At 38.9% G+C, this 26,154-nt stretch overlaps 1 protein-coding gene across 1 annotated transcript; it reads left to right on the top strand.

Annotated features, from left to right (window-relative positions):
* The first annotated feature begins 1,099 nt into the window (after positions 1-1,099).
* spon2a (spondin 2a, extracellular matrix protein) lies at positions 1,100-22,702 on the top strand. The gene is made up of 6 exons (XM_055178949.2): positions 1,100-1,236; positions 6,232-6,460; positions 12,115-12,335; positions 18,740-18,931; positions 21,204-21,378; positions 22,034-22,702. Exons 2-6 carry the CDS (start codon positions 6,232-6,234, stop codon positions 22,219-22,221), a joined length of 1,005 nt encoding a protein of 334 aa, XP_055034924.2. The 5' UTR covers positions 1,100-1,236; the 3' UTR covers positions 22,222-22,702.
* Positions 22,703-26,154: the final 3,452 nt, after the last annotated feature.

Genomic DNA, 26,154 nt, shown 5'->3' with positions numbered 1-26,154 from the left:
AAGAGCGCTGAGAGCGGAGGAGCGCCTGACGTCATTCGCGTCTTCTATTGTCCAATCGAATGAGGGGAGAGGCGGGCCTTACGTTGTGGCGAGAGAAGTTTACAGTTGCTTGTTCTTCCGACAGCATCAAGCTTCTGTCATGCTAACACATTGACTCCAGGGGATTTTATGAAAAACTTTTCATTATTTTACGCGAAGCCAACAAAAGCAGGACCAAAACATTTTACAGCTGATCGCTGTCAAAAAAGTTCAGCAACGACGTCACAAGCATGACAGCAACAATGCCAGTCTTCTTAATATGACTTCTTAATAAGTGTTTTTATTAATGCCATTAATGTTTTTTTTTATCAGTGTATACCACTGGTCAACTAAATGTATATTACAATGCAAAGATGAATGCACATTTATATATTAATTTAATAGATTTATTGCAATTTGCGATATTATTATAACCTAAAAATGCTATGTGAAAGTTTGTTACAGAAAAAAGTGCTTTTCATCTTGTCACTTTCTTGGTATAGAAAACACATTTTTACCCAAATTAGTCAAAATGGATTTATTGTGTGTTGGAACCAAAATCTTCTGCCACGTTAGAAAAACCCAAATGTTTCAACATAAATCACGTTACCTGAAAAAGTAATCTCTGGTCCAGTATTTAATCCCTACAGATGTTTAAAAGTCCTGTTGTTTTGGCATGAACTGACTCTAAGGATATTGCGTATTGAACACTGATTTACTCAATAACTGAATACAAGTTACGGACTGCAGCTTCAGTCAACTTGATTCAAACGTATGGAACCGCTGTTCATGACTGAATCAAATTTGGCTGTTGTATACGAGAAAGGATTTTACCGTCAAAAATATCACACACCTCACCTTTGAAGTTTCTAAAAATTGGCGAGCAAAATGCAAAGAGGAATCCACAGCTAGATTAAAGCTTACAGCCGAGTTATTCATATATATGAATACATCGACCTCATACGCAACACAGGGGCCTTTGTGTGCTCTCAGAGGAGAGGAAAAGACAAAGAGAGTTAAAAGAGAGCAATACTGTTACACTAAAGAGAGAGAAAGTGTGTGTGTGTACCCAACAGCCCATACACGGAGGGGTGGGGGTGAAGAATGGCAGGGGAGGAGAGAAAGTGAAAGAGAGGAGGGGAAAGAGCAAAAGAAAGAGAGGTGTCTGGATCTCTAGTGCACATCTCCGCAAAGCCGGTCCTGCAGTCCAACAGCCAGGTAAGAGGAATCACTTCTGCATACATTGCACTATTCACTATGAATGCATCTCTTGCACACATACCTGGCCGCTATGGCAAAGGTTAAGATAAGATGGGCATATGGGTAACAATTTTGCTATAATACTACTAACCTACCCATAGTCTTTTTCGGCAGGTCTGATGTCTATGAAAACGAATGGCCTTGTGCTTAAGTGATTCAGCACATGTGCCGCTCTAAACCCTCTCTTCTTTCCCATCTCATTCATTTCTGTTGCTTTAAAGCCTCACGGTTTGGTGTCTGCATGCGACTGAGGCAAGATTTTTGACCTCTTTCTGAAGTGCACGCAAGCCTTGCTGGGTGCGGCTATGTAATTGCTCTCCCTGTACGCTTAAGCTGTTTTTTCCCTTAAGTGGCAAGAAGCCGCAAGCTCTTTTCTTTGGCACCTATCCGTCTCCCCGGTTTTATTGTGTCTCGGTCCTGCTGGGAGCCGATATTCGCTGTGGGATGTTTGAGTATATGTGCGCCTATTGTGCAAACAGACCGAGGTTTGCTGTAGGTCAACGTGGGGCAGCATCTGCACCCATTGGCAAGTGCGCACATTCGTCCCAAACAACTACGGACTTTGTTAATGGTGAAGGTTTTATTTGTTTTACGGTGCAGGCCCCTGAGAGAGAAAAAGAGATAATAAGGAAAATGTGTTTCTGGGAATGTTTGGGACCCATGCGAGATGTCACCCTCCACTGATAATCAAAATATTTGGAAAGTTTTAATTGTCAGCGGATGACGCGTGGAAATGCTGAGTATGCCGGACACACAGATGTGGCATTGTCTCGGCGATGCTTTGGTCAGACTCCCACGAAAAACAGATCTGTTTGTTTAGAGGACAAACAGTAATGTGTGTCTGGTCCTCGCATTCCACCGTCGAATGACAATTCAGATTTTCCAAATGATGCCGAAATCGGATCCGTCGACTGTCAGAGAATCCAAGTACGGAATGAAATGCTAACCACACAGGAGGACCTCTGCGTGCTTGCCCATAAGATTTTTATTTATGTCCCGTGAAACCTGCGGTCTATTAGACATGAGGTCATTGTGGATGACTCAATCCTGTTCATTATGAGCATAACCCCATACCCTGCTTTCTCTCGTTACACTCACTTTCTATATATATTAATGTAGGTTTAGGTTAGACTGTGTTGCATATAAATTATATATATTATACATATGTCCAACCAAATCCCCCATAAATGAGTTCAGATTTTACCGGACAAGCATAAAAATACCAGAAGAGGGTAGGCGCTGAGTTTGCGTCTTTGATCTGCAAAGCCTGTCATTTGATCGTGCCTTGTTATAAACTATAGGGATCCAGCGGACGGGCATAAGCAATAGTCTGAGCCTGTGGCGATGAACTCATGCCCTTTGTCGCTTTGCCTCTTTATGAGATGGTGGCAGACGGCGCAGATCCCAGAATCTCATGCAGTCATGCTGAAAGCCTTCTGCCGGGTCTAAGCTGGTCGTACTTAACACACAATCACGCACGGGATTAAAATAACCCAGTCGGGGATCGCTGGAGTTGTGTTATTTTAATTTAGAAGGGGATCAGTCGTAAGCCTGGGTGAGAGAAAACAGGGGTTGATTTACACAGGGTAGAGATATGACAGCAGGAGTCCCTGATCTATTCATAAATAAGCAGATGCAATCACACATACCTTCAACTCATTTAAGATGCACAGTTAGTCTACAGTATTATGAAATCGCTTTGACGATGGGAAATATTTTGGCTGACTTTTGTCTTTAAAGACCTCAGGAGATCTTTTGATAAGCGGAGGAGTGATAACATTCTTTATATATCTTCTTTTAAGTCCTACAATCCAAAAATGTGGAATTCAAATAGGTCATATCAACATATGAGGAGCACAGATGCAAAAGCCGCTTAACGCCACCTTCTTCAAAAATGGGATATAATATTAAATAAATGCTCTTGGCACATATGATAAGTTCATCAAATACTTTCGGTTCCGGCCTCAGACCATTCAGAAATAAAAGAAGTCTTTTGGCAGAATCAGCTAAACACCACCTAGATTTTTTAGCAAAGTCCTCTAAGTGCATGAAAGACGAATTGGATGAACGACTTGAGTTTTTTACCGGGTTAAAGGAGGTTTGTCGAATATATATTTCTTTATTCAAAAAGGACAGTAAAGAGTGACTGGAGAGAGATAGGGTGAAAGTGGGAAACGCCTTGTGGCAGCCACATGCATCACAGCGCCCCCTAAGGTGTGCTTCAGTTTTTTATTTTTACATTTAAAATTCTGACTTTCATCATTTGCAAGGTTTCTAGTTCTTTAGTGATTTTGCACCTGCTTATTATCCACTTATTACACAGCTATTGCATATACAAGTAAATATATAGGCAACATTTTTTATTTGATATCTTTTATTTGCTGAGTGAGAAAAGTAAACCTTCTGCAAGGAAAACCTGTTTCCATATAGCTGTAAGCAAAGACGCGTTGAAACAAGATGAAGTTTATTAATTTCTATTTATACTGTATTCATTCATAGGTATTAAAGGCGGAGTGCACAATGTTTGAAAAACGCTTTGGAAAAGGAGACGGGCCGACTACCAAAACACACTTATAACCAATCAGCAGTAAGGAGCGTGTCAACTAACCGACATCCTTGCCGGGTTGCGTATGTGTGGGGCGGGTCTTTTAAAAGAAGGTCCAGATTCTATTGGGATAGGGGCGTGTTTGTTTAGGTGATTTCAAATATCAACATTGGCTTTCAAACATTGTGCACTCCGCCTTTAAGCTACACGTAAGAAGACTTACTAAATAAGATAAAGTACTCAATCATCGACAGTTAAAACAGTATGTACTATATAGTATGAATATGGGAAGTATGAATGAATTAGGACATACTACATCCGCCATGTTGATTCCTCACGTGACATATGTCATCATAACAACAAGTTATTCGTTAACTGGAATGACGTTAAACAAGCACAATTTAACCACAAGGGATAGCTGTTTAATTTAAATAGAGCCTTTTGGACATTTTTGAATAAAACAACGCCCCTCTGTCTTCTTCTTCGTTGGATAACTCCTCTCCCGGGGGCTGATGAAATAGCAAATCCATCAAATGAACACTTTGGGATCTTGCGGAAAGTAGTAGGTCATCTGGGTACTTTTACCCAATGTTGGGTTGTTGTTATGCAACCTTGGGATATAATAATCCAGCAGTTGGGTTAAAATAACCCAGCATTGGGTCAATTTTTAACCCAGCATGTGTTCTGTCCAATATTTACCCATTATGGGTCAAAAATTACCCAGCCATTTTTAGAGTGTAGTCACATTTAAGTAAAGTTTGTTTTTCTGTCAAAAGACTTGTGGTTAAAAAAAGTGGGGAGAGATCCACCCTTGCATCTGAATATAACCCCTAAATATAATGTGTTCTGCAGTGAGGTGCTACTGGGTTTTTGCCAAAAAAGCTTGCATGCACTTAGACCTTGTTCACACTGTCAGTCCAAATCTGATTTTGGTGCATATCCAATTGGAATCCAATCACATTTACAACGTGAGAATGCCCAAAACTGCATGAAATCCGTGTTTTTGTGGTGGTTTGAAATCGCATTTTCAGAAATCCAATTTAGTCTGACCACTCTGATTGCATTCGTGTAGCTTTTTTGTTACATCATGCTGTCAAGTAAACGCAACCCCAACACGAACTTTGGAACAGTCCATTTCTGAAATGATAGGGGTGTTTTGGAAGTCCATGTATTGGGGAATATAGTTTCTACAACTTCAGACGTCGAGGCAGATTGTCATGCCAGTGCGACGTCATTGCCATGGAAACGGCAGAACACTACAGGATGCACAGATCGGATCTGGGGTGCGTTTCCCAAAAGCATCGTAAGCTAACTATGGCCGTTGTTACTACTGAACTCTATTGGTAACGACAGAACTTGCGACCATAGTTGCTTTCGGGAAACGCACCTCTGAACAGTTGTGATACACAATATGGACGGTGAGTCTGTCAAATCGGATATGCACCAAAATTGCATATGGACTGACAGTGTAAACAAGGTATTAGAGGGTTTTGCAGCGAAAGACAGTCAAATTGGTTAAATACCAATGAAATGACCAAAGTGACATTTGTGAAAATATGGCATTTCAATTACTGAAATTACTGAACCTAAACATAAGAGTCTGATCTCAGGCGCACATACACATAGAGGGTTTTGCATCTGGACTCTTCAAACACTGTAAAAATGCATATATTTTTGTGCTACTTAAAAAATTAAGTTAAACTTTTTTTTGTTTTCATAAGTTATATCAACTATTCACATGTCAAAACTTTAAATACAGTAGTAGGTTGAATTGACTTGCAAATCCAAGTTGTTTTAACTTAACTTAACTGCATTTTTTACAGTGTGTTTTCACATTAACTTACCAAATTAATTTATTAAGTAGTTTCAGCTTGTTTTTATAAGTTATATCAACTCATCGCTAGTCAAAATTGAAAGTAACAAGCCAGGCCAGTTTGATTCAAACTTACAACTTTAAGGCAACAATTTTTGTTTAAGTGCGCAGAAGAAAGACATATTGGCTTTGAACAAAATGAATAAAGACAGACTTTATATATATTCTTCAATGAGCTATTGCTTTAATTCTATTATTAAAGTACTTCTCAGTGTCCTTTTCTCTTGAAAGGACAGTAAAATGTTTCCTTAAGCTATTTTTCATGTGGATCATAAATTTTTACATCAGTTTATTACAGTCAGAGTGTCTGTCTTTGAGCTCTGATTCAGAGCGAGCTTTTGTCTGCCGAAAAGAGGATTAAAGTGTCTTGGTTTAGGATCCAAAGTTACGTAATTTCCTTTTTCTAGACATATTTGCTCCATGAGCCTTTGCACATGGCCTGTATTCGCTAATACTAACAATAAAAACGGTAACAAACTGTACGTTTTCTTCAATAAGCAATGTACCGTACTAACTGGCTATTTTCCTCACACAGATGATGTCATCAGAGATCCTTGCTCCTGGTTGGCTGCAGCAGCTGCTTTTCGTGGTCCTCAGGTTCACTCTGTCCTGTGCTGCCCCGGTGGACCTGACCAATGGGACGGCGTGCACCGCCCGAAGCCCCGCCTCTTACATCCTGGTGTTCACTGGCCACTGGAGTCCACAGACGTTCCCGAAACAGTATCCCTTATTCCGACCGCCTGCACAGTGGTCCAAATTAATGGGTAAGACTCGGAGGTGTGAGGCTATAAACTTTGAGAGCTCAGACGTAAATGTAGATTGTGAGTCACAGACTTTTAATTAGAAAGAAGTGATGTTTGCTAGACATTGCAGCTCCTTCTAGTCACTCATTTAGACAGGAAGAACTTCCGACTGACACTCGAAGCAGTAAATCACAGTTTGTTTATCCATCCAGAACAAACTGCGCTTATTAAAATAATGGTTTTATATGATGCCAAAGAGAAGGATCCAAAAGTGGTCTAAATATGGTTGAAAAAGGGTTGAAATGGTAGAAAATAACCCCTGAGTTGTTTTAAAGGATGAGGACATTCGGACTTCTGCGTTGATCCTCACCTTACCATATGTCAGGACACTAAATACTCACAGCTGGCCTGTAACCCTCCAAACTTACGCACATCACCTGCGACACCCAGCACTGTCCCATATGGGAGCGAGGCAGCCTAATGAGTAAAGCAGAGACAAAGAGATGATTTGGAAGAGACTAACCATTGCCAGATGACAGGGGTTGCCCTGCAGGTTCGCCCCTTTGCTTTTATGCCTCTTCCATAAATACATGATACACGCAGACAGACGATGACCGCTTTAATGTGATCGCCGTGTGCTCGCACTTTCTGAGAATGTGCTCTCTGGGTGTCACCGGTCTAGCAGTCATCACCAGCCGAGACGAGCAGCAGACGCGGACGAGTTCAGCCAAAACATTTACAACCCAGAGATCGTGAAAGTTCAGGCTGTGGTTTGGAGCGACGAGATGATGACTGTGTGGTTTCATGTGCCTCCTGGATGGCTTTGCCTCCCTCTCTTTGTCCATTTATCACTACTGTATCACAATTACGTTGAAAACCGCACATTTTTGTATCAAATCGAAAGATTGCGAATGCGTACATACCAGATGAAGGATGAGAAAATTAGGGAGAAAGTTGGAGATCGAGAAAAAGGAGGGAGGCCGTTGTGGTTTGTGGCTCAGCTGGCTGAGGTCGGGTCTCTTAGATTTTTTTGTCCACATTTGTGCCAAGGCGGTCAGACATGTAGCGTGGAGAGACGAGACGTGTCAACGCGCCAAACAAGCTGCCTGCCTTCCTGTCATTCTCACTTGTATCTCTTTCATTCCCCAGTGCCAGACCAAAATGGTTTGTAACTATGTAAAAAGCAGTAGGACATTAAAAAGAAGCTGAAAGCATGTCAAAGACATCATTTCAGCTCTTTCCTCTGTTGTCATATCAAGATTTAATGATTATATGTGTTTTGATTCTAGGCATGTTTGTGTTTAATTTGTGGTATTTGTAGTGTTGTGGCAAGCATCACTATCGGTCATACTCAGGGTTACGGGTCTGTTCACATTCCAGTCCTTATCCGGTAAACTTGTTTGTGCTTTGGACCTGAAATATTCACAACATGGCTTGTTGTGGAAAGTTGTGCTGTTTTTTTGTATCGAGACAACCAAATGACCTAAAAATCACAGATTTACATTAAAAAGGGACATGAGCCAAATGTAGGGATGCCTGCAAGATTTCTCGATATATGAATGGAAACCTGACCACGGCACTTTACTAAAGTACTCAGTGCTACATATGCTGCGGTTGACCTTTTTTCTCACTGTTAAATGGTAGGATTTAGTTACAGGCAAGGCCTTAAACTTTTTGCCAGTGGCTTGAGAAAATTTACCAGCCTTATATCACTACATCTACATTAACTCTAGGTAACACTTTAGTACTCTTTAGGTAACACTATGCAATAAACTTTACAATAATGTAAATTTTTTACTACATTAGTTACCTAAACTGACAATAAATAATATTTCTACAGCATTTAGTCTCAGTACTTGTAATGTTAATTAACATTAACCTTAACATTTTAAACTTTATCAACATTAATGCCCATACACTTACTGTGGGTTTAAACCAGATGCGAGTTCAACGATTTGCGCGAGTAGATTACATACAAAGTCAATGCAAAGACGCGATCAGACGTGTCCTCATATGGTACGATGCAAATGACGCGATATGGGCGGCGCGTTTGCCGTGAAAACACGTGCTATTCGCCTCAAATGTGTCTTCGCCCAAGTTGAAAATATTCAACTCGAGCGAAAAATTTGCATGACACGAAGTTAAATCCCGCGAGTAATCTAGAGCAAGTAACGCGATGCGATTGCACGCTTCGCGTTTGACAGTTAAACAGACAATGAAAAATCGTGGTTATATCAGCTAAAACTAATGATTAATAAATGCTGTAAAAATAATATTGTTTGTTGTAAATTCATGCTAGCTAGGTTGATACATGCCTACACCTGGCCATTCCTATTTCACCTCATCCTCCTCATGTGTTTGTGTACAGTATTGCATACAGACTCTATGTAAACCATCCTCATTGAAACGCTAAGCTCCATCGTGAATTTGTAATAGGTGCATTTGACTTCATGCTGAGCTGCAAGAACCGACAGGAGGATGACGTCAAGTTACCTCAAGAGTGATTCAAGAAATCATACAGAGAAGTCTAATTTCGACTCGCTCTCACTGTACTTTTAGCCTACGTCAAATGCCTGTCAGTTTTTGATGTGCTGTTAAAGTCGAACAAGTCTGGGGGACCAACCACACCAAACGCGTCTTAAATGCTTGGAAACGCAAAGTGTGCTGCACTGCCTTTTTTGGTCACTTTAAATAAAGAGCAGTGTGATGCAACTTTTTATATTGCTAGGCAACCACTGAGGCAGCTGTCCTATCAATTAAATATTGAAGCGCAAGTGCTCTTTTGCTGTGATCATATTAGCAGAAACCTTAAAAAGAGAGCACTTGCTCTGACCTTGATCGAGGTTGAGAGGTGCACAGGAGAGGGTGTGAGGAGTGAGTGCAGTCCGGTTGTTCCAAATTACTGTAAACTTCATCACCACAACGTAACGCCCGCCTCTCCTCTAAATCAATTGGACAATGGAAAAACGCAAATGATGTCGGACACTTTTCCGCTCTAAGCACTCCTTTAAAAACGCGTGGCAGGCACCAAAAACGCAAGGCGTTCGGCGCCATAAACAGCGTGCATAAAGCTCACTGCCCATAGAAATCATATAAAAAGGCAACAGCCATAAACGTGTTGGTGTGAGCGATACACCGAACGGTACATTCACACGGGAAGGAAGCATTAACGCTTGATGGAAGCATGGCAAACAGCTAATCACAGTGGCCACAACACATGCTCCGGTCTTCCATAAACGTAATTGGCTGACTCTGCCTAGGTCATTTGCATAAGGTAATCTGATTGGCTGACGCACGCGTTGCTGCTTGAAAAGTGAATAAATGTTCAACTTCTGCCGTAAGAGGGCGTGTACACCAACGCATTTAAATGCAACTGAAAACGGCAAGCGGATGCTGACAATAGGCGTTTGACAGCTTTTTTTAGCTATGCGCTTTGGTTGCTATGATACTTCTGCTTTGTTAATCAGTTGTTGAACGATGTGCCGGTTGGTTGTTTTAATATTTGTCATGCCCCTCCTTCAATGTGATTGAACAGCCGAGTAAGAAGTGACAGTCATGAGCTGATCGTTTTACACATAGTTGAACATTTTTCAACTCTTGGAGCTCAGCGCTGAACGTAGAAAACTTCTGAGCGCCGGAGCTCAGTGCGGACAAAACTTGCCAGCTGCTGCCGTTTTTGAAAAGCGCTCCGCTTCCATTGGAAACAAATGAAGAGTTTCGTTGCAAAACGAGATAAATACATTTTTTTTACATTTTTGTCAAAACATGTTTATTATTATGTTATCATGTTATTATTTTGTTTTATGGTGCTACTTAGCTGTATTTTTTAAGTTATGAAGGTTTAAATCAAAACAAACCAACTGCAGTTGCATTGAAATTAATTGGAATGCACAACCAAAAAAACGAGATTTCTGAACAATTAAAAAAACGGTGGTTATCTCGTTTTGCATCAAAACTCTTAAATTGAAAATGCTTTGGTGTGCACACTACCTAATTTTTGCCCATCATATTTGCATTTTGTTGCCGTTTTTATTAGACAGTAACGGTACATTCACACAAGTTAACGCTTAACGGAAGGCTTGTCTGAAGCGTGGCCAACAGCCAATCACAGTGGCCGCTACACATGCTCCGGTCTTCCATAAACGTAATTGGCTGGCTCTGCCTAGGTTATTTGCATAAGGCAATCTGATTTGGCTGACGCACGTGTTTCCGCTTGAAAAGCATGTGTAGCGGCCACTGTGATTGCCTGTTGGCCACGCTTCAGAGAAGCCTTCCTTTAAGTGTTAACCCTTAGGGGCTGGACACACCAAAACTTTTAAACGCGGCTGAAAACGCCTTGAGGACGCCGAATACCAGCTGTTTTTCAGCTGAGTGCCAGCTTTCTTCAGCTGAGCGCTTTGGTAGCTGTGATACTTCAGCTGCGAGCCGGTTGGTTGCTGTGGTAATGTCCCGCCCCTCCTCCACTGATTGGGCGCCTGTGTGAGAACTGACATTGACGAGCGGAGCTTTTCTCCCAAAGTTGAATCTCTTTCAACTCTCGACGCTGAGCGCGGAAAAACCGCCGAACGCCGGTTTTCAGCGCGGAAAAAAACCCGCTAGCTGCTGGCTTATTTGAAAAACACAGAGTTTCCATTGGAAACAATGAAAACATGCACCGGCCGCGGGCGTAAAAGCGTTGGTGTGCACGCCCCCTTACGCCCTGTGTGAATGCGCCGTAAGAGGCGCTGCGCAGACAATTGGATTATGATGTCAGAGTACCGCGAGCGCATTCTCGCTATACCTTAATTCTTAGAAAAATTTGACGTTTAGTGAGTGATATTTTAGGTTACATGTTTTGGCTTACATTTTTTTGCTTTTGAAATGTTTGAAAAGTTAAACTGACTTCCAAACTGATTTAAACACTTTTGTACCTATTGAAGAGTGATTCATTCGTGCATTCTCCAATCCTAGCCAGATGACCAAAATACAGTTCATTACATCAGTTTTTTTCCAAATTTATAATATAATGAAACCCACATGAAACTACATACATCTATTTTATAAAGAAACATTTAAACAGTGTTAGATAAATAATAATTATAATATTAAGCACAGCAAATTATTTACAAACTTAAATAATTGGCTACACAATAGAGCAGACGTTTTTTTTTTACATTTTTACTTTGTCTTTTTTTCTTGAATTTTTTTTTGGGACCCTTTGGAACCTTTTGGGGGTCCCCGGACCCCAGTTTAAAGACCTCTGCATTACATGATTGTCAAACTATTGTTCAAGTTCTCAGGTTAGTTGCAGCACCCAGTAGGGCTTTTTGATTTCAATTTTTGATTCAAACAATTACAGAAACAAGATAATCAATGTAAAACAGTTATTGTGTGCTGCTGGACTGATGTGTTTGTAAGCACCACTGCTTTGACACATATAGCCTATTGCAACACTCACTTAATAAAAAGGTTAAATAAATGCACCTTTTATATGCATATATGAATATGATTTTGCCTATAATCGAGCAGCCCTAGCACCCAGTGCAAACTATGTTGAGCAATCACAGAATAAAGCAAAATTGTATTCGTGTGTTGCAGATTTTCATTTCATTAAGTCATTGGGGTGGTAATGTTTAACAGTCTAATGCAAAATCACTGAACGAAATGCACTCATCACTCAATGTCCTTCTGCACAGCTGTAACCCATAATGAGCAGTATCGGCTCTGGCAGGAGGGGGCGACAGCAAGTGATGGCATGAAGAGTTTCGCAGAGCTGGGTCTGACAGTGGACCTGGTGAAGGCTGCAAAGGAGGCGAGAAAGAAGCGAGTAGTGGGCTCCATGTATCGCACCGCTGGAATCCCATCTGGCATCGGGCACAGCTCCACAGAGGTCCTTTTCATGCCCAGGAGTCCTCTGGTAAGATGGGCAGGATCACTGCTAGACATTCGCAGTTATTTTAATCAAATGAAAAACAAATGCTTTGCAACTGCTACATGATTATATTTGAGCATGTTGATGAAAAACTAGATCTAAAACACATTTTGCACACCGTGTCTAATAAATCAAATGAGTTCGGAAAAATGAGAACCATGGTTAAACTCATTTTACGGAAGACGGGAGAGCAAAACAAAAAACGTTTCAGTTTATATGACTTTCTTGAACACAAAAGCTTTTAAAGATGATGCAAGTCTAAATGAATTAAAAAGCAGATTTAAAGGCAACTGGATAGGATTAACAAATAAAATTGTGGTATACAAGCAAATATCATCTTCCACATTTAAATTGATATCAGTTTGGTTTTATGATTTCTTTTAGTTTTAAGATTTTTGCGTTGCATTGGGCCACCTACAGTAAATGCATAAGGCATAACTATTCAAAAGACGTATCAGCCATTTATCTTTAATAATGCAGGCCTATCTTGGGGAGATTGGGGCTAGTTGTCACACACAGGGCTTCATCATAAATGTCAAAGTCAAAAGTGCTACAGATAAAAACACAACACATAAACAAAATTCAAGTGTGACAATTAGCCCCGGTCCCTCTATACATATACTATACAGTAAAAGACCGAACCAGAGCAGGTTTCCAAAACCACATCCAGAGTTCCAGACCTCACGACCGCAACCCTCATTCCCTCCCTTCCGGCTTCTGTGCTGCACCCACCAGATCTTTGCAGATAGGGGAACTTTTCCTTTCGTTGGCTCTGGAATATTTATCTTGGAATATTTGTTAATACCCATGAGTCAGATGGTTATGGGTCTAAAGGCAGCACTGGTGTTGCTGGTGACCTACATAATGTATCTTTATACACAACGTCTAGTATATAAAGGAGACTTGTTAAAAAACGGCAACCACTCTGAGATGCGCCTGCCATCAATGCATGCTGCCATTTAACCACAACATGTCTGCAGTCTCTGCTGTTTATAGATGTGCAGGGTACTGAGGTACGAGTGTGAGGGTATGAATGTGGCCTTGGCACGAGACTGCAAGCTCCCATTTGGGTGTATGTGAGAACTGTGAGAATGTCTTCACTTGTTATTAATGGAGGTGCTTGCTAAGTACTCATACTTAGTGTCAGGGATTTGAACAAGCTGTTTACCATACAGGAACACCTTAGCCAAACATGAAAGTTATTAATTTAAATAATCTTTACATATTTAATGGGTGGGTAGCACAGTGGCTCAGTGGGTTGCCTCACCGCAAGAAGGTCCCTGGTTTAAACCTCGAATAGGTCCAGAGATCTTTCTGTGTAGAGTTTGCTTGTTCTCCCTGTGTCGGGATGGGTTGTACTTTGGTTTCCTCGCACACTCCTCCCAAAACATGCCGGTTAGGTGAATTGGAGATGCCAAATTGTCTTTGTGTGTGGACTAGTTTATAGGAGCGAATGATCATCAGTGAATGAAGATTCCCACACAACGCTATACTTTTAGAAAGAAAAGGTTCTCAATAGGTAGAAGAACCATATTCCCAAAGACCTTTTTAGTCAAATAATTTTTTTTTAATTAGCACTCAATTCGTACCATTTGTGTGAACTAGATGCACGAATGAGGCGGAATCGCTTCTACAGCGCTGCACTTAACGCCTCATTCGCGCCGCGAGACCTCCAGACGCGTGTCAACGCGTCTTCACATTGACTTAACATTGAAATCACTTGCGCTTTACGCCTTTACCGCGGCTGGTCTGAACGCAGGATTATTGGCTATGGGAGGAGCAAGTCACGAGTCATGCAACACTGTATACAAAAAAACCTTATGATTCACTACATGTTCATGTTGTTTATATTATATGTACTTACGTGCCGATTTCCAACATAACACAGAAGTCTGTCTTACCGCATGCAGCTCATGACCCGGTTGGGACTTTTCAACGAAATCCAGCGCATCAAACAAACACAAACTCTGCTGCTACCCCGGATAAACAAATTATATCCATCGTTTCCGTAAGCCTGGCTTACTTCTGCTTACATCCAAAAACACACTTCTTCGTTCATGCCATTGTTGAGTCTTAATATAAAACATAGCTGTTGCGTAAAGTGATGTGTGAAGTGATGCCTGTTCTAGCGTCCTCGGTTCTCACTCGCCCGCTGATTGAGGTGTCTGCACAGTTTTCCGGGGGAAGTGCCCATAAAAAGAAATGACATATATGGCTTACCCCTGATACGTCAGCTGGACCCGTATTTGAAAAAAACTTTCTGAAACTTGTACAAACCCTGGCGAAGTGCATTTGGCACAGAAATACTCCATCACACGTCCAACTGCTTTTTCGACACTTTGCCTACGTTTAGCATGAGGAAACAACTCTATAACTGTGTTAATAAATCAGAATGCATGAAATACCATTGAACCACCCCTTTAAGTGCTATAAGTGGGTCCCCAGTGCTTCTATCAACCTAGAAGACGTGAAAAAGAACAACCCAGTAACTTAGTTTTGGTAAACCATTTTCTGCAAACATGTGAAAAAAAGATCATACAGATTTTGCTCCCTATGTGATGTAGAAAGGTGGTCTTCTTAGAATAATACAGCCCCCTATTCTGCACTATCCAACCAAAGCACCACCATTTAGTGCAGGTAGGAAGAGAGAGAGAGAGAGAGAGAGAGAGAGAGAGAGAGAGAGAGAGAGAGAGAGAGAAAATAATCGACAACACAATTGAGTTTCGATTTCAACAAACCAGAGGCATAGCTACAATTTTATTGGCTCCCATCTTAAAATGAGGGGGCAACTCTCTCTCTCTCTCTCTCTCTCTCTCTCTCTCTCTCTCTCTCTCTCTCTCTATATATATATATATATATATATATATATATATATATATATATATATATATATAGCTTAACACCTATAAATAAAACAGCTTAACACCTGTACAGTACACATTTAAAACAGCATATTTACTTCACCGTTTCAGCAGAACATGAAGTAGACTCAGATGATGTAGATGGCACATTTTCTCCTTCTCAATCATCTTTCTGTGTGCTTTTTTGAAAAAGCGTAATATTGTACTTTACGCACCAGCTGCCATTGTCACCGAATATTAATGAACTCTCATGATAGCGTAAGTGACGCACAGCGACACGTGACATAAGCTGATCCAATCAAGTTTGAAAACAGCTGCATTTTACAGTGCAGCATTTTGATTGGTCAATCTATCAATCAGACTAAGAAATCAACATTTTCTTAATTTATTTATTTTATTTTAAGCAAATGGAAATCTGAGGGGGCAGACATGTAAATGAGGGGGCCAAGGCCCACCCAGGCCCCCCCCGTGGCTACGCACCTGCAACAAACCACTATTATGGTAATCAGTGTTTGCATTTCATCAGCTCATTTGCATTTAAAAGGACACACCCCAAAACGGCACACTTCTGCTCACACCTATAAGGTGGCAATTCTAACATGCTGTAATAAATTATCTATGGGGTTTTTGAGCTAAAACTTTACATACGCACTCTGGGGACACTGAAGGTTTATTTTAGATCTTAAAAAATGTCTCATAAAATGCTCACTTTAGTGCCAGGTGACAGAAGGGGTACAAATTTTGTCCTGTGTAATTTTTTTACAGTGTAGTAGAACTTTATCCACAACAAAGAATCTTGTGTAACAGAAAGGTTTTATGGATGTTAAAGGTTTTTTATGGAACCATACAGCTGGAAAAAGAATCTTTAGGGACCTTTATTTTTGAATGTATATAACGTATGACATCAGACGACATGGAATATAGCATAAAAGTTGTACGAACTAGTTTTAAAACGATTTGCTATTCAGCCTTGTAACGTTCAGGATGTCATGCAGGTTTGGAGTGATGTAAGGGTGAGAAAATGTTGGGGTGAACTGTGCCTTATTAACCTGTGAGGTAAAGACATGAATCATTTTTAAAATATTGTGGCTTGCAACCTGATATCAGGAAAATTCATACATACTTTTACAAGTTGGCTAATTCTTATGAATATGAGCAAAATGAAACGTACAAAAACATATGATTATTTGAAGAAAAAAATATATATATTACCCACTAATCCCACCCCTAAACTCAATTTACAGGACTGAAAGCAAATCAACGTACAATTTTTTATAAATTTATACGAATTAACCACCTTGTAAAATATGTAGAGATTGTGTTAAAGATTTGTGCTATTACTTGGTAACAAATATGTAATAAGGGACGATAAAATTGATCAACAATTCCCATATATTTTATAGTGGCAAGTTTACCACTTCTTACTTTATTTTTGTCTTTTTTCATTGTAAAAAAAACATACAGTATGTGACCCTGGTATATTTGTAGCAATAGCCAACAATAAATTTTTTTAATGCCATAAATCATTAGGATTTTTTCTACATTTCCTACTGTAAATATATATATTTTTTTAATCATTATTAATGTGTGTTGCTAAGGACTTCAAATGGACAACTTTGAAGGCATTTTCTATATATTTTTTGCGTCCTCATTTTCCTGATTTTCAAATGGTTGTATCTCGGCCAAATATTGTCCCATATCCTAACAAATCAAATGGAAAGCTTATTTATCAAATGTATAAATCCCAGTTTCAAATAAATGACCCTTATGACTTCTTTTGTTGTTCAGGGTCCTGTGGAAATGATATAATTCAGTACTAGTAATATTAATGGATAGTTATACATCTGTAATGTTGAGAGGACAGACAGTGTTTTTCTTTGACCTGCAGACACCAAAATTTCAGTGTCTGATTGTTGAAAAACGTAGAAAATGAAAAAATGAGAAAAAAACATGGAGTCACATTTCCGATTCCCACACACACAGAAATCAGCAGGAAATAAGTAAATCAAAAACAGCGAAATGCCCCTCAAAATGACTCAAGGTTCTTATGCATTTAAAAGGAACCAGACAGCAGGAGCTCTGCGGCTTGCAAGAGACCACAGCGTGCTCCAGCAGCACATGCAGACAGGCAGAGGAACAGATGAGCTGGGTATTATTTTTCCTTTGACACGCTCTTTTAGCAAAACGATGGGACTGGTTTGGCTTGCAATGGTGAGAATTTTGTGCCGGTGTGACTTTATGCCCGTAAGAGGGCATCTGCTCTGTTAGAGACAGCGGAGGGATGAGGCAGCGCTCGCCTGCGATGCCAGTGAAATTGATATAGCAGGAGGGATTCTTGGAAAAGCCACAGAATGAGAACGTAAGAGAGACGTGAGAGACAGATGAGTAAATCCAGCCTGGATTAGATGTGTGTGTTTTTTACGCACAACTTACCTAAAACTGTTACCCAAATATGGATGTATGATTGCAAACTGAAGATGTTCTGCTTTCAAAGCTCATCCTAACCTTGCAGGCTATTGTAAGTAATACACATTTAAAATGATCAACAGATTTCATAACAATTACTCAGTCCCTTACTTGATTTGATTTATCAAAAGGTGCACTTTAAAAATTCACAGCGATGCCATAGAAGAACCATATTTGGTTCCACCAAGAGCCATTCAGTCAAAGTTTCATTTCTTTCATATAGTCTAAAGAGCATTTATTTATCACAAAGAAACTTTTGAAGGTTCTAAAGAAACCATAAAATAACAAAATGGTTCAACGGCATCATGAAGCACCTCTATAATAGTGTATATGGCCATGTGGCTCAAATTTGGTTATGAATATGACTGAATGTCTAACATGAATATGAATTTATCTCTCGTCTCTCTCTTTTGTGGAACTTTTTCAGAAGATAACGTAAAATATCACTTTATTAAATCACATTGCTTTGAAGGTAAAACTATACTAAACTAAAACATGCATCACTATTTCTATTGCTCATAGTTTGATTCACATTTGAAAGAAAACACTCAGCAACTGCATTGCAACCCCTTAAAAACCCATTATCTTTAATGTGAAATAAATTAGCAAATCTATTTCCCTTATATGAATTCATCTGCAAACATCTGAGTGGTTGTCTGACGAATGATTTCGTTCAGGGCCATTTTGGCTGGATATCAGCCTCGTCTACGTCCTGAAATAGCCAATGTCACTCTGTTCTTCATTTCTCCCCGTATGACTGTGTGTGGCTATTCCCTCATACTGCTCTGACCGAAGGGCTCTTCCTGAATGAGGTCATCGCCAAAAAGGAAACATTCATCACCGTTTAAAGCACAAAAAATCCAGATGGTTTAACCTAACATACACAGGAAGGAGTGGAAAATACTGGAAATGGCTACAAAGAAAGGTTTCATTTGTGACTTATGAAGCCAATTATGTTAGCGCTGCATGCTGAGAAAAACATGTTGGTACCAAACGTAAAAAAAGTTGCGTATGTATGTTTTTAACATGTAAATGACCGAACGTTTTGTCTTTCTCTCACAGCTGTCTCTCATAGTGAAAGTGATACCCAGCCCGGATTGGTTCGTAGGGGTGGACAGTTTGAACCTGTGTGAGGGTGGGCAATGGAAACAGGAATTGACCTTCGACCTGCACCCGTTCGATGCCGGCACGGATAGCGGCTTCACGTTCTCCTCTCCGAACTTTCCGACGACACCCCCAGAGAATATCACCATGGTGATTGTGTTTTCCCACGATTCAGTCGCTTTTGAGAACTCATTGTGCAATACAAATAATACTGCACTGTGTAACACTGTAGAAAAAATTTGACTTAAAAAAGTAAGTTACTTCAGCCTGATCTCAAGAGAAATCTTACATATTTTACGAGTTGGCTAATTCGTATCAATTCATATGAAGTTAATCGTGCAAAATCGTACGATTCTCATAAAAAATGAAACCGAACCCCCAACCCCACCCCTAACCCTGCACCTAACCCCAATGTCACAGGGGTCAAGGCAAATCTTAACAAAACTTACAAATGTCATTATATGAATTAATATTAATTAGCCAATTTGTAAAATATGTATACCATCAAAAATAAAGGTACGATGCTGTCACTGGGGCAGTACCCTTTAAAAAAGGTCCTAATATGTACCATTTAGGTACAAATATGTACCTTTAAAGGTACATTTTGGCAGTTCAAAGTACTAATATGCACTCTTTGGGTACAAATGTGTACCTTTTTGAAAGGGTACTGTCCCAGTGACAACTTTTGTACCTTTATTTCTGAGAGCGTACGAATTTTCATGAGATAGTGTTGGTTACCTGGTTGCATAAAATTATTATTTACAACTTTTTATGAGTTAACTAATACAGTGGTGTGAAAAGTGTGGGCCCCTTCCTGATTTTTTATGTTTTTGCATGTTTGTCACATCTTAATGTTTCAGATCATGAAACAAATTTAAATATGAATCAAAGAGAACACAAGTAAACACAACATGCAGTTTTTAAACAGTAACTAAACCCTAAATCAACTTTTTTTAGTTAATGATCTGTAAGAATGATGCTTTATCAGTGCTGTTCATTGATTTTAGTAACTTTTTTTTGACATTTGGGTATAACGTGTTTCAATGCTACAATATATGGTGTAAAAACATCTGAGTGCTGCCCTCTTCAGGTTGAACGGTGGCTACTGCAGTTGAATTTTCCTATTGGATGTTGGGTCCAAAAAGTAACTCGTGACGTAAGCAGGTTCAAGCTCACCACGCCCTTGTTACGATCTCACCACATGCTTGTTACGAGCTTAGTTCGTCCCCTCTATCTCCGTTGGGATCTGCCCACTTTTCTTGCATTTTTTAAATATTGCCAGTGGGTGGAGTCAGGCTCTGACCAGGGGTTTAGTTACGCTTTAAAGGTGCAGTGTGTAAATTTTAGCGGCATCTAGTGGTGAGGTTGCGAATTGCAACTAACGGCTCAGCCCAGTGCTCACCCCTCGCTTTTGAAACGCATAGAGAAGCTATGGTAGCCGCTACCAGAAAAAAACATGTCATCGTCTGAGACAAAAAAGTTTGCCCGTTCAGGGCTTCTGTAGAAACATGGTGGCACAAAATGGCGACTTCCACGTAAGGGGACCCTCGTGCATGTAGATAAAAACATCTCATTCTAAGGTAATAAAAACATAACGATTCATTATAAAAAGGTCTTAATACACCCATGATAATGTTGTTTTGTATATTATATTGCATTTCTGTCAAGATATCCTTCTAAAAATTACACACTGCACCTTTAAATGAAGGTTTTTATTATAAAGGGAAAACAAAATCCCCTAAACCTACAACTGCAATCAAGCATTTGCGATAACTTGCAATGAGTTTGTTACAGCGCTGTGGAGGAATATGTCCCACTCATCTTTGCAAAATTTGCATAATTCAGCCACATAGATGAGTTTTCGAGCATGAACCGCCTTTTTAATGTCATGCCACAGCATCTCAATAGGATTGAGGTCAGGACTTTGACTGGGCCACTTCAAAGTCTTCATTTTGTTATTCTTGAGCCATTCAGAGGTGGACTTTCTGGTGTGTTTTGGATCATTGTCCTGCTGCAAAACCCAAGTTCGCTTCAGCTTGAGGTCACAAACAGATGGCCAGACATTGTCCTTTATGATTTTTTGGTAGTCCTCAGAATTCATGGTTCCAAGCACTTTTTCCACACAGGGCCATGTGGGTTTAGATTTAGTTTCCCCGTCATAATAAAAAAACTTCATTTAAAAAATGCACGTTGTGTTTACTTTGTGTTATCTTTGGTTAATATTTAAATTTGTTTCATGATCTGAAACATTAAATTGTGACAAACATGCAAAAAATTTGTTATTTTAGTTGAATTAACTTAAACAAACCAGGTAACTTACTTTTTTAAGTTGAACCAACACATTTTTGAACGCAATGGAGGATTTAGCTTACTGATCCTAGAAAAAAAATAATTAACACTGACTTGTTGTATTCACATGCAGATCACCTCCCAAAACCCAAACCACCCAGCAAATTCCTTTTATTACCCTCGGCTTACCGAGCTCCCGCCCCTGGCCACCATTTGGTTGAAGCGGCAGGCCCGCTCACCTATCCGTCAACAGAACCGGGTCTCTAATCACATTCTACCCGACCTAACCAAACCTCAGCGATTCTCAGGTAGGTTTGCATACACATGCACGTTCCTGTTTGACTTCTTGCTTTTTAAAGGAACACTGGGGCTAGTTGTCACACCATTTTATGTCTTTAAATGGCATCTTATAGCGGTTATTCTGTTGCAAAAATTTTATTTGGTGCAGAAAAGGCTGTTTATTTGGCAAGAAAATCAGTAAAACCTGTGTGACGATGCATTCGCCTCCTCCAGCTGTTTTGGTTTACCATAGCCATGTGTTCACGTGTTGCACCGTGTTATTTTTTTATCGGTTTTATATAAAACTTGATGAGAAGCCTAATGCGCACCACATGTGGTAAACACTTTTATTTGCTTCAGTGAAAAGTTGCGTGTTTATCCACTTACTAATGCCCATCGGCTTTTAATTTCTCACGTATCTTCAGCATTAAAATTTCCATTACATTTTGCTAGAATCATGTGTAACATTTGGACTCTCACGGTTGCATTCTCAGGCCTACTGTAAAATACGCATGCCGCTTTTATTATTTAGGATACATGACCACCCTCTCAGTCATCGAGACTGAGCACGCCACAGGCCCGTTTGTTTTAATTAGCTGTGCATAACCATGCAACCAAACAAACATATTCATTTAAATGATTGCTTCCAGGCAACACTTTTAATCCCTTCTGCGTGCCTTCCAGAAACGCCGCTGGACTGCGAGGTATCGATGTGGTCATCCTGGGGTTTATGTTCTGGTCCATGCTCTCGCGGCGGGCTGCGTCATCGCACCAGGTACATCCTGCTGAAACCCGCCAACAGCGGTACGCCGTGCCCTGAGCTGGAGGAACAAGAGGAGTGCACGCTGCACAACTGCCTGGCGATTCAGTGATGCCAGTCCACATGCTGGCACAGACATTTTGACGCTGCCCAGTTGAGCCTCATGCCATTACTGAGGCACTGCTGCAGAATGATGGAGAGCCGCACAAGTGGACGTCCGGCATCCTCACTGGAAAAGAATGGCTTGTATTGAGACTTTATGAGTGCTGTATTTGCAGTAACCTCAATGTATTTTGACATAATCGCCCACTATTGCCAATATGTGACCCTGTCTGTGAAATCCAGGTTGAAGTTGAACTGTTAGTCCATTAGTAGTCTGATAATGACCGACACTACGTCTCAGCTTTTGTGGTCGAATTTGATAAAAGACAGATTTATTATGTTAAAAGAGCTGATAAACCAACATCCAGTATCACTATCTGAGCAAGTGTTCAAAACACATTAACTGGCATATTTCATTTATCACATAAAGGACCGTTATTATGTTGTGTATATATGAGTTTGTGTTTCTCCTATTAAAATGTGGACTTATCTCTCTCTGTCACTTTTTTTTACAATAACTTTTATTAATAATATTAACAAACATTACCTTGTAATAATTACTGTGACAGACAACAGTTACAAAATAGCTATGAACACAGCAGCTCTCTCAATGGGTCTCAGACATGATCTTATAGCCCAAATGTTTGTGTAACTCGTGATGCCATATTTAGTTGTGTCTTATTTCACACTGTTTTTTTAATCCTGTCACGTTTATATTTACCAGTGCAGATGATATACTAAATAAAGAGGTTATTATAATAGTATGGCACATGGTTAATTTAAAAATAATGTGCTCATATTATGGATGAGGACAGAAACTTTTAAACATTATCTACTTATCTAGAAATCACAATTCTAGCTGACATTTAGCAAAAACATGATTGTAATATATTTCATTTTTTAATCATACTCATTTATATATTTCATTACATACTCTTGTAAGTGCTGTGCTTCTCCTGAAGTAGCTGAACTAAATTTACACATTTCGTGTTTTATGGTATTTAGTTTTGATATTTTTTCTGATCAAGCAGAACTGCAAAACTATTGCTATATTTTCTTTCTTGAAAGCCACACATTTTTAAAACCCCAAGCAAAAACCTTTTAAAAACTGTGAATGTATTTTGAAATGTCGCCATCTAGTGGAGGATTTTTACAACGTCCCGGTTCAAACTGCTTTCAGGCAGCTATTACAGAAATCATGTTTTATTATTTATTCAATATTTTAATCTAATTAATTTCTAAAAGGCAATAATAATAAATAAATACAGTATTGCTACTGAAACATATACCCATATTTACATAACAAAGTTTTTAATAATAGCAATCATTTATAAGAGTATTTATCCAATAAATTATTGGTCCCACTGTATAACTATATGTCTTTAACTACTGTGTACCCAGAGCCATATGGCAGTTACGCGAGCTGGACAAAACTTAACTTCCGGTCTATGTTTGTTTATTTTGGCTAGTGGCTGTAAAAAAACGTTTGTAGAAAACTAAATTCAACTTATTATTTTTTCAACTGTGAGCTTATCATCTATGATCAAATATTTTCTTTGTATTCAACAAAACAAAGAAACTCATCCATGTTAAGAACAGGTTTTGTTTTTTCCTGAAGTGACACAAGATGACATGTGCGGCCGACACATGCAACCTTCGGAGGACGCATGTGCAGTTTTGCACACTTTGCTTATTTGTTGAGCTTTTTCCATATCAAGTAATGCACTTGATCGTTGTCTGCGTGATTGTTTTTTCCTTATTGTCCCTGTGTACTTATGTATTGATGAGCATGACCTAACAAAGCAGCCACTACCCAGAATGCAATGCGCAATTATATAGTTTCCTAGATTCTATCACTACGTTGTCTGATTTGAGGAAAAGCTATACAGATGAATGACAAATGAAATGATGCAAGAAACTGAATATTTAAAAATGCATGTAAATGCTGTGTTTCACCAGTTATAGTGGTAAACTTTGAATAGCATAAAGGTGCCATTTGTGTCCCCAAGACATAGTACTACTGTATGTTTAATTTAAATATGCAATTATACTAATTCAAGCTTGTCTTATATGATAAACTCCCCTCCACCATATAACACAATGACATGTACAGAATTAAATGAAATTTAAAATAATTACTCATTATTCAGGGCAAGTAGGCTGAACTACCATGTCCCCAGTCATGTATGCTTTATTTTAGTTACAAATATAACTAATTAAATAAATATATTTAAATATTATATATATATTTTAATACATTATTCATTGATTATTAATTATTAAAATATTTAAATAACGTTGTGTCCCTAAGATAAATGTCCCCCCTGTTACTCTTATGAAAATTCCCATGAAAACACCCCCTGGTTGCTCCTCAAGTCAAATGACTCTCAAGAAGAAGCTTACAATTTTAGAGGGAAATCATCTACAAGAAGCAAGGTAGGTATCACTCTTTAATCAACTGTTTTTTTTAACAATTAGAATAGTTCACTGATGTGGTAAAGCATACCACCTCCCACCGTTATACTAATTTATAGAGGAAACAATATTTTTTTGTAATTTTGAGAAATATTGTTAATAAACATGTTAAAAATTGTCCTTTATGGTCAATATGTGTAAGCCTGTTGTTTACCAGATGAGTTGTAATGGCCGAGTTTAGCATAAAATGTCACTCCTGTTAACGTCCACCCTGTTACTGTTTTATTTTTTATTTTATACATTCAAAGAAGATTAGTTTAACAATTTGCATGCATGGTTTCAGTACAGTTTATAATGGCAGGTGGAGTGAGGGTGAAGTAAATGAGTTGCCTTTCTTTAATGAAATGTTCTGTTGTTCACTCACTGGTGTGATGTCCATCCTGTTACAATGTGTCCACCTTGTTTCTCCTCTGTCCAACCTGTTACCTGTGCAATTTTTTATATTAATTAAATAAAATCAACAAATATTGTATTTGTGGTTATTTACTTGTGGGAATTAAAAGACAAAATGAAGTCACATAAAAATGGGAATTAATTGCATTTAAAACTAAATTAAATGTGACAAAAATGTAATTTCCTGTAAAACATAATGACTTTCTTTTAGATAATTCTTGTTTACTAATGCTTCTCTTATAAATACATTTGCATGGCAAACTGAGGGATATTTTAGCCCTTAGAAAATGTAAATATTACAGTAACTATTTATAAGCACTTATTAAAACAGATGAGAATGTCCTGTAACAGAGGGGACTTTTGGCCTATGTCACATGTGAAAAATCTGGTTAAAATGATTAAATCATAATATCCTGAGCTGGAACAATATATTTGTCTTACAGTTTAATAAACCCACTTTCAGCTGAAATTATAAAATCATGCAAATTAAAAAAAATATATATATGGGAAAATTACTACCCTGAAATGGCACCGAAAAGTAGAAATGAACCATTTACTTAAAATTAGCATGGATTGCAAATCTGAAGAAAAACTTCATATATACTTGTACCGTTACCTAAATGTTTCTGACAAGACATATGAATTAATAGAAACTTTATCTGAAAATAACACTGATCCCTAGTAAAATCTTTGTATTTTTGGATCTACAATGTATCATGCATTGGGGTAGAATTCTGCCATCTGGTGACAAAATAATTAAACAACATGCCGGTAGATGGATTCAGTGGCCTTTGCAGCTGCCTGTTTTCGTTTTGCCAACCAAAATGAATGGACTGCTCTACTTAAAGGTTTTAAGGGAATCTGTTTCCACACTTTTCCAAGTAAAATCAACTAATTGTATTTGCATATGCTTTGAAAATTCAATGAATTGACTTTACTTGGAAAAGTGTGGAAACAGTTACATTTGCATGGGTATTCTGACAATCCATACTGATAATTTGATTTAGGAGTAAATATTGTATTTGAAGAATAGACAACAATTCAAATTATCAGTATGGGTTGTCAGAAAACCCAT

The sequence above is a fragment of the Misgurnus anguillicaudatus genome, chromosome 16 (assembly GCF_027580225.2).
Source record: "Misgurnus anguillicaudatus chromosome 16, ASM2758022v2, whole genome shotgun sequence".
In the NCBI taxonomy this organism is placed as follows: Eukaryota; Metazoa; Chordata; class Actinopteri; order Cypriniformes; family Cobitidae; genus Misgurnus; species Misgurnus anguillicaudatus.
This window is presented reverse-complemented; position numbering and strand designations above follow the sequence as displayed.

Coding starts and splice junctions, on each gene's coding strand:
- spon2a (XM_055178949.2), top strand. CDS start 6,232: ATGATGTCATCAGAGATCCTTGCTCCTGGTTGGCTGCAGCAGCTGCTT. Junction 18,932..21,203: donor CCCCAGAGAATATCACCATG/GTGATTGTGTTT, acceptor ATTCACATGCAG/ATCACCTCCCAAAACCCAAA. Junction 21,379..22,033: donor CAAACCTCAGCGATTCTCAG/GTAGGTTTGCAT, acceptor CGTGCCTTCCAG/AAACGCCGCTGGACTGCGAG.